Source organism: Erigeron canadensis, chromosome 4 (assembly GCF_010389155.1).
Source record: "Erigeron canadensis isolate Cc75 chromosome 4, C_canadensis_v1, whole genome shotgun sequence".
Classification (NCBI taxonomy): Eukaryota; Viridiplantae; Streptophyta; class Magnoliopsida; order Asterales; family Asteraceae; genus Erigeron; species Erigeron canadensis.
The window spans coordinates 32,978,826-32,988,000 of NC_057764.1; the positions used below are offsets into that span (position 1 = coordinate 32,978,826).

Here is a 9,175-nt window from a genome sequence, read left to right on the forward strand (position 1 = left end):
TGCTCGTAATATTTACAGTGATAAAACATCAAATAAAATTACAGATAAGTTAATGAAAGGGGGGCCAATCTAAAATTAGTTGAATTGAATAATGTAGTTATTAATAAGAAACAAAGAGCACGGCAAAATTGAAGCAAGGATGAAAGACGAGTTCAATTGAATAATGCTCCCGGTTGTATACTTGTATTCGCTTTTATGGTATTTTTATTCTTAATTTCATTTTATTTAATTTTAATTCCAATTTCAATAATAAAAGCGACCGGTGTATGACTGTATGTCTGTATGCAATTCAGAGATTCAGTCAAGCCATCAAAGCCCAGTGGCCCATGGGGCATTGCTGCATTAGTGGCCCTATTTGCTATTCGTTAAGCCCTTAGGCCTTGGCCTTGACTAAATATATCATTTGATTGTGAACGTACATTAATAATATCATGGAATCTATACTCCTTTGTAAAAAGAAATAAAAAGAAATGATCCTTTCTCTTAAACTTTTAAGAACCTGTCCATCTTAATATATCCCTATTTTATACATTGTGACTAAAACACCCTTATAAAAGTTCTAAACTTTATTAAAATTCTCTTTGTTCGTCAAATATTTTTCTTTGTTTGTTATTATCAAAAACTATCATACAGATAAAAGTTTCGATTAAGTGTTTGATTTGAAATTAACATTGTCACAATACCTCAAACGTTGTCTATTTTTACCGCTGCAACGCGCGGACACCCATCTAGTTATATAAAATAACTAGAAGTGTGGTCGAGCAATGTTCGGGGACCGAATGCATTTTAAGCTGTTTTGAAAAATACGTGGCTAATAAGTTGATGGTGTCAGTATTGGTGTCAGTAAGTTGGCATCCATGACATATGTATAAGAGAGGAAATTATAATGGTACTATGTTATTAAATTTGTATTTGAAATCCCTTTGATATCTATTTATTCTAGATGGCACTCATGTGATTCAGCGACAACGATACACAGTGCTTAAGGGTGTGTTTGCTCTTCGGATGTACAAAGTTTTAATTTAGTACTGTAATAGTTTGACCTTTGACATATGATGTATGTGCCGTCTGAAGATTAAAGGCAAGCACTAAAATAGTTTGCAGAAGCTATTACAGAGGGAGGTGAAATGAAAAGGTAAAGTAGGTGAATTGTTAATGGATATAGGTGAAATAGGTAGGTGATGTGAAGAAGGTGAAAGTGTTCACCTATAGTTTATTACTCCGTATGTCATAATTTTTGTTTCTTTCCTGTTAATCTGTTTTACTTTGATTTGATTGGATATATTGTGGGTTATAGTGGGGTATTAAATTTGAAGGTGAATGGTTAATGAGAAAAATAGAAGGTGAAGGTGGTGAGGAGGTGATGCTGATGTGGCAGGAAAAGTGTAGGTGAATAAGGTGAACGGTTAAGAATGGTGCTGCGATGCAAAGAAACACGTCTAGGACTTCAATACATACTTGGTTTACCATCGGTACATTAGTTTGATATTATCCAAGTGAGAAATTTGTCTGCAGTACATTATTTATGCAACTTTACTTTCATTACTTAGTTTATATCCAAGCATTCGAAACATGTCCAAACGCAGTTGTTACAATATGTCCCGTAGTGTGCAAACATCAATGGATTTCTCCGATATAGAATACCAGATTAGAAACATTCACCTATATATATATATCTAACTTGTACCTAGAAAAATCCGTGGCATTTTTATCCAAATGTATTTAGATAAACCTTAACGGACGTCTCCTATAAAAAGTTTGTCATTATCTCTAATCACTTCAATGGAGTCGATCTCTGCACCATCTTCATCCGTAACCACTGCATTTGTTGCATCAAATCCAAACTTTTCACCTGATGGAAAAAACATCATAAAACATGCTTTAGTGTTTCTCTCTAGCATAACATTTTTGAAAAGTACTATGCACTTCTGTTATAAATATATGTACCTGCAATGATCTTTAGTGCCATTAGTGAACTTGGCATCATAATAAGTTTCCCTGCCTCTGTGCAACCATTCTTCTTTCTTACCATAGGCAGCCCTTTGTAAATACTAACTCTACCAACAAATTTTCCATTCAAGTTTCCTAAAGTATCCTTTTCCACAAGATCGATTTTTTCCATCATCGGCTCTTGATCTGGCATCATAATACGGTGCCCGACCTCTCTCTTTGCAACTAAATCTATCAAACTCTCTGCAGGGATCTTGGTCTTGATAGTGTGATCATTCACATCAGCACCATTCATCACAAGAAGCTTTACCATTTCTATGTTGTTTTCAGATACTGCTATTTGGATAGCTGTTGATCCATGGTGGTCTTTCGAGTCTACAGGCAGACCGTGCTTCAAGAGGCCCTTCATCACTGATACGTCATTTCTCTTTGCTGCTGTGCACAAGAGCTCACCAGCTGTAAACGGGTCGGAAATGGAAGCCCAATGGAAAAGGATACGAAATATTGAATGATAGTTTGAGGCTATGGCATCCCATAATGCTGTATTGCCGTCCACATCTGCCATACATATTTCATAATTGTATGTTAATTACTTACTTTCAAAGAACTAACAATAATTAATTAATCATCTCATATAACTATACCTCTAAGATGTATGTTGCATGCATGTTTTAGAAGAACCAAAACACATTCTTCATGCCCTTTCGATGCTGCAATGTGCTGATGCAAAGAAAAAAGACAGTATAACATTTTACAACACATTTTTTAAAAAGGAATTCAGAGTTTTTATAATGATTTCAGTTCAAAAATGCTAGCAAATTACCAATGGGGTTCTTCCTTTTGAGTCACTGATATCAGGGTCAAGCCTTGCTTTCAGGAGTTCATCAAGAAACGCAGCATTGCCTGTACCAGCAACCGTAAGCAAATTCATTGACATGTTTGGATCTCCATCTCCACTTTCTTCACCGCCATCGAACAATAAGTCTCCTAAGTTGAGATCTTTAAGCTTCTTGTGATGCTGTGGAGTACAGTTAACAGTCTATTTATTTAACAAACTAATAGATAAAAATGACCCAGGAGACAACTTAGTGAAAAATAGGAGATATGGTCCGTACTTCCGTCCAATGGTAGCAAAAGCCACTCAATCATTTGATAAATTTATTTACCCAAGAATGAGAAGCAAAGTCTAGTTAATTAAAGTTAAAGTTTTGAGACTTCACGTCGCAATAATCAGATAATCCAGCACAGAAGCTACTAACTAAACCTGAAGAAAGTTCTTTAGGATGGACACGTTGTCAGGCTGTTTGGTCTGCATTGCTTCAATTAGAGCAGTGGTTTTGAACCGCAAGAGCTGGCTCAGGGTCTTGGTTCGATAAGTGTAAGACTGTGGCCTGCAGCACAATGCACCAACTTCTCCAAACATTTCGTCTGAATGTAGAATACCCAATACTTGTTCTTTCTCCATTGCTTCACATTCTATGATTTCTACTTCTCCCGACACGATTATGTACACATCATCAGGTGCCTCATTTTGAATGATTACATCTTCTCTGGGTGGTATGAATTCGGCTTTCATATCTGCTACCTGTTTTACATACACCAAGAAAACCACAGTTCTCATACAGTTAAAGATGTTTTTTTATGGATTTAACAACCTCACACACCCATCAAGTCTAGATAGAAGTTTTTATTACAGATGAAAAATATGCAAAAATTCCATGAATGATTATTATTTTAGACTTATGGTCATTGCAAAATCTATGCAAGTTCTGAACATTCAAAATAGGTTTGACTTTGAATACAGGTCAAAGTAGTGTAAAAGGAATTATGATTCATACCAAAAACCAAAAAATTACAAAAAATAGCATGTTTGAATAGTAAAAGGTCAAAGTATCAGATTATGACTCATACCAGAAGCAAGAGAATTTCCCTGGAGACGCCTTGAAACAAATAAACTCTTTGAACTGTTGGCAAAAATAAATGTTGTCTAATGCTTTTGCATATTGTTTTTGGCAGCTGCTCAATCAATTGTTGTTGATTCAAACTCTCTGCCTTGAACCTTAAGCACATGTATGCCAGTATCTGTTCTCTAAGCCTAGTGGGCAACCGATTCCGACCCACAAAACTTGATGCAGCTTCAATGCTATTTCTCTACAATGCAACAAACATTTGACAAGTTATAGTCTTATAGACTTATATAGTTTGATGACAGTCTGACTTTTTTTAGTCAAACGGTCAAATATTGTAACTTTCAAGCTGGTATGCATATATTTACATTCTTGACATAAAAATCTATAAGCACATGAATTTTGTAACTAGTAGAGTCAAATACAAGAAATAAGGATTTTTAGTACTTACGAATTCCATGGTGCGACGAGTGCCTTCCACTACTAAATTCGTCATGTTGCCAATAATGTAAGCAGTGAGGCCAAGATTGAAAAGCATATAGAAGATTATAAAAACCATCTCAGCCGCATTCTCTGCGTGGAGATCACCATAACCGACAGTGGTCATAGTGGTTATAGACCAATATATCGCAGATATGTATAAGATATACAGATCAGCTTCTCTGAAATTCGGGTTTATTGACCCAATCCATGTCCTTCCTTCATGTGGATACAACACTGCTAACAAGTAGTAGATACAACCAGCACAATGCACCAAAAACAACGTCACCTATCATAACGGGCCACGTACGTAACAAATTATTATAGTCTAGAATCAGAAAAAAAATATATATATAAACACAAAGTTCATTGACTTACACAAAGTAGCCGGGCACATCTAACCCAGAAGTAGTTAAATCTTATGTCCTTTTCAAGCCTACAAATTACAACAATGTTAGTATTATATTATTAACCAAATTTAAATGACTCAACTTTTATTACTCTAGTTTCAACTATGTGATTTTTTCTTTAAATATGGACGCGCTATCAGCAACATTTTATGCAAACACGTTGAAGTGCAGGGGTCAAGTGTTTGAAGTACTTACCTGGTGAAAAACTGCTTAACTCGACGGAGACGCCAAAATCGTAGCAAACCCAAGACGGTAGACGGCAAACCCATACGGTGTTTTCCAGTGAGCAAATACGAAAGCAATTCGAATGGTATTGTCGATGCTACATCCATTACAAACCATGTCGATAAATACCTTAAACCAAAAACAAAACAAAACAAAAAGTCTAAGACAACTTATTTATATCAAATACATGTACATCTATATATAGAATAGAATTTTAAAAAATAGTACAAGTTACATTATGATATAATGTGTAAGTATGCATGTATAGTGAGTAGCTAGCAAGGTAGGTACCTGGTGGCAATGCTTTTGGGATCCCGAACAAGGAGATGAGTGACGGGGTCAACGTAAGCAACAAAGAAAGTCAAAACAATGTCAACGGCAAAGAAGAGGTCAACGATGGTGTCGGCAATGTAGAGTTGTTTGTGTGTAATTTGTGTAGTAGAGGATTTGAGGAAGGCAACTTCAAAGGGGTACGTCCAAGCTGTGTATGCTACCATTATCACCATTAATGTTTGCCAACATCTGCATGTATATACATCCCACTAATCACTACTACTACTACTACTTTTCCCATGAGATTTTATTTAATTGGAGTTAAAATTGTTTATAACAACTAACCTTCTTCTACTAGATATAATTAATTAACTTTATCTACCTTATTCATTGATTTTCTAAAAGTAAAAAAAAAAAAAAAACTGATATTAATTAGTTTTAACCTTTTATTAACATGTTAAAACTAGCTAGAAGATATTACAAGATTTAAGGTATGTATATGACTACTTAAAAGATCTAGTGGATTCAATAAATCAATCATGTGGCATGTGGAGTAATTTTAACTTCTTTTTCAAAGTGCTGTAAGTTTTAGGTATGGCAGGGCTTTGCGTGGTTATGGTTTTTCTACATTTGTGTTTTTAACAGGTGTCACTTGGTGGTGGTGTTTAGTCATTTTGAGAAAATATGTGATTCGGTAGATCACTTTTTTCAAACATAAAGAAACTAATCATGAATGAAAATAATATAAGTACATACTTGTAATAAATAAGGTTTTATGTTATAAATTAATTCTATATATATGTCCTATTTCTATTTAATTTCGATGTATAGTAGGTAATGAATTATATATAAAGGGAACGTATATAACACCCACTATACACGAGTATACTCTTATACGGAAAATATATTCTATTTGACAAGAAAAGTCAAAGTACCATACGGGAAATATCAATGTATACTTCTTGTATGGTGGGTGTTTAAACACCCACCATACGAGAAGTATACACTGATACTACCATATAAGAGCATGTTTGCCGTATATTGGGTGTTTATGCTGAATTGGGGTATTCCTATAGCAATACATTAACATATGTAATATACTTTCAAGTTTTGTGTCAATATAGATATCGTATCCAAAAAATATATACATCGTACTTTCAAGTTTGGTTTCAACATCAATAACAAATGCTTAGTTAGGAGTTAGGAACAATTATTGGAACCACCTTTGGCTATTTCTGTCAAAGTATTGTAACTAACATTTGTAAGTGTGATAGTAAATACTATGTACGTTTTCTAAATAGCGAAATATAACAATTTTCAATAGAACATTTAAGAAAATTGGTATAGTTATCTTGGTAAGAAGAATTTTCAACATTTCTTGACTTTTAGGAGAAAAAATCATTTGAAATCCGTATACTAAAAAACATTTTTGTTAATCAACTACCACTACTAATTATAGCATGCCGTTTAAGAATGTGACAAATATATGAGAATGGTTTTTTACCTATATTTGGAGTCCATAGGAGAGATGATGGTGTTGGATGATCTTGTATGAACATTATTTTTTTGTAATGTATAATTTGATGAAGCACCCAATGGAGGAATTATAACCTTTGACAAGCTCCTTAGATTCAAATGTTGATGATCTTCTTCATCATGTACCTTTTCTTCTTTCTCTTTTCTCGAATGTCGGTACCTTTCTTTCTTGTTTTCGTGACTCGATGCACTACCATACATAGTGTTGTATGGTGTTGGAAACATTGGTTGCTTTATATCCATCGATCTTTAAATCCACGATACTCGATCCTATGGACTTAACTCCCTAAATGAAACATGTGATCAAAAAGAGACATGATATAGAACAAGATAATTAATCAAGAGACATAAAGAAAACAGCTAGGTTGCATAACCATACTTATGGCAAAAAAATAAAAAAATAAAAAATCATTTAATTTGTTGCTTATGCAATGTGTGAAAAAACATATATAGCTAGAACTAGAGACATAAAGAGAAATTAAACCTGATGTTGGTTTTGTAGTAAGATCCACCTAGCTAGCTAGCTCTCTTTCTTGTGTAAGAGTATAGAATATAGATTTTAGCTAAAGGTGAATAAAGGGATGGTAATTAAACATGACTTGATCACACGATTTATGCGAGATTCGGGTCTAATATGCCATCTTTGCTCAATAAATGTACTACTGATAATGAAAAGGGTCGATGGTGATTCATGGTCGTGATGAGAAGCTAGGTGGTGCAATGGTGGTCCTTATATATATTCTAATGTGAAGAAGTATAGTAGTAGATGTGGAGGGATTAATGTGTTACGAAAATAAGCTAGCTAGCACCAAATTTCTTATGGGATTTGATGTTTTGTATTTTCATGTGACAAGGTGCAAAATAAGTGGAGTTGAAAAGGTGGCCATATAATTAAAATTATGTGACTATGACATTGATCGACCCAATGACGACCCCATTTCTTATCTTATAGGAACCCACCTGATAACACCACATCATATAAACTTTTATATTGGTCCACCAGCTGCTAGCTTGGAATGGGCCGGGTACGTACTAATTTTACTGTATGTTGCATCATGCCACTACTTTTAATCTGGAATAAACCATTTTGTGGGCTTGATGATTATTCGACAACACTACTAGTCACTAGCTAGTCAAATATATAATGTAAGTGCATTCGATCAGTATTTTTCTAACACGTACGTACTTTTTATAAGTCAATATTGTAACCGGGGCATCTTTGTGGTCGTTTGCAAACCTTTTTCTGCTGACCATATATATATAGCCAAAATATTATCCAAAGAGATTAAAAAGAAAAAGGTTTCTTGTATAAAAGGAAGTGAATTGCATGTGTTCAACTAATAGGAAAAAATCACATTAAGTTAATTAATAATTATTATATAAAAAATGTGATGAAGGAAGTAAAATAGTGTTTTGGTAATTGATGTGTCAGTGGTGTAGAAATGATAACTTACGCTGATATAACAAAAGTGATGATAAAAATCATGAAATAACTTTTATAGTTCGTTGCTCGCCTAACGGGGTACTACGCACCAAATTTCCAAATCACAATCTTGAATATCCGATGTGTTTCTCTAAAATTAATTTCCCTGCTGTCTTTTATTACCAACGCAAATTCGAATTTTTCTTTTTCTCCATTAATTTGTCATCACATCACAAGCTTCTTAAATGGGATGTAAGTCAGATACATCAAAATCTAGCTTAAAAGACATCACCTTCATTACTTATCGTACTCATCTTAATATAGTATTACTGTATTAGCATAGTAACCACAACTAGCAACGATAACACGTACGCGGGAATGTGAGATGGTGTGAGATCGATGATTTTTGTTGGTGAGTGACTGTGTATGGCGGACTAACGATGGTGAAAGCATTTATAAGTATATGTGTGGGAGGATACGTGAATTTCTCATCATAGGGTTATAAATATAGTTCGGTCCGTCTATTGACGCACCCACAAATTCGACAAAAACACTTGCTTCTTGGAAAGTATTCCATTATACACTCATATCAGAGCTTTGACCGGAAAAGTCAAAATACCTTACGGGAAGTATCAATGTACACATACTACTCGTATACGGGAAGTATCAATGTATAGTTATCATATGATGAGTGTTTGGATGTTTATGCTGAAAGAGAAAAGTTTAGATAATAAGGTAACACCCCAGTGATAACACCTTTAAAATAATAACACGGTAAGAACACTTAAAAATATCATTTTGATGCATTAGAAGTCCATAAAATTAACATAGTGTATAATTAATTATCATTATTTAAGTGTTTAACAACATATTGATCCGTCAAAATCAAAAAAATAACAATTTTTGTTTTTTGCATCTATTTTAATGAATATGCATCCAAGATGGATGCAAAAAACATAATTTTTAAGATT

The 9,175-nt window shown here is 34.0% G+C and overlaps 1 protein-coding gene across 1 annotated transcript; it reads right to left on the reverse strand.

The window, feature by feature from the left end:
• Window positions 1-1,522: 1,522 nt before the first annotated feature.
• Window positions 1,523-7,562, reverse strand: LOC122595307 (potassium channel AKT2/3). The gene is made up of 12 exons (XM_043767648.1): window positions 7,266-7,562; window positions 6,750-7,067; window positions 5,264-5,494; window positions 4,943-5,101; window positions 4,716-4,773; window positions 4,309-4,626; window positions 3,862-4,101; window positions 3,215-3,535; window positions 2,774-2,968; window positions 2,595-2,670; window positions 1,948-2,508; window positions 1,523-1,852 (listed from the first exon to the last, which is right to left on the reverse strand). The coding sequence occupies exons 2-12, from the start codon at window positions 7,022-7,024 to the stop codon at window positions 1,734-1,736; spliced, it is 2,553 nt and encodes an 850-aa protein (XP_043623583.1). The 5' UTR covers window positions 7,025-7,067; window positions 7,266-7,562; the 3' UTR covers window positions 1,523-1,733.
• Window positions 7,563-9,175: the final 1,613 nt, after the last annotated feature.

Coding starts and splice junctions, on each gene's coding strand:
- LOC122595307 (XM_043767648.1), bottom strand. CDS start 7,024: ATGGATATAAAGCAACCAATGTTTCCAACACCATACAACACTATGTAT. Junction 4,102..4,308: donor CTCGTCGCACCATGGAATTC/GTAAGTACTAAA, acceptor GTTGCATTGTAG/AGAAATAGCATTGAAGCTGC. Junction 2,671..2,773: donor CAAAAGGAAGAACCCCATTG/GTAATTTGCTAG, acceptor TCTTTGCATCAG/CACATTGCAGCATCGAAAGG.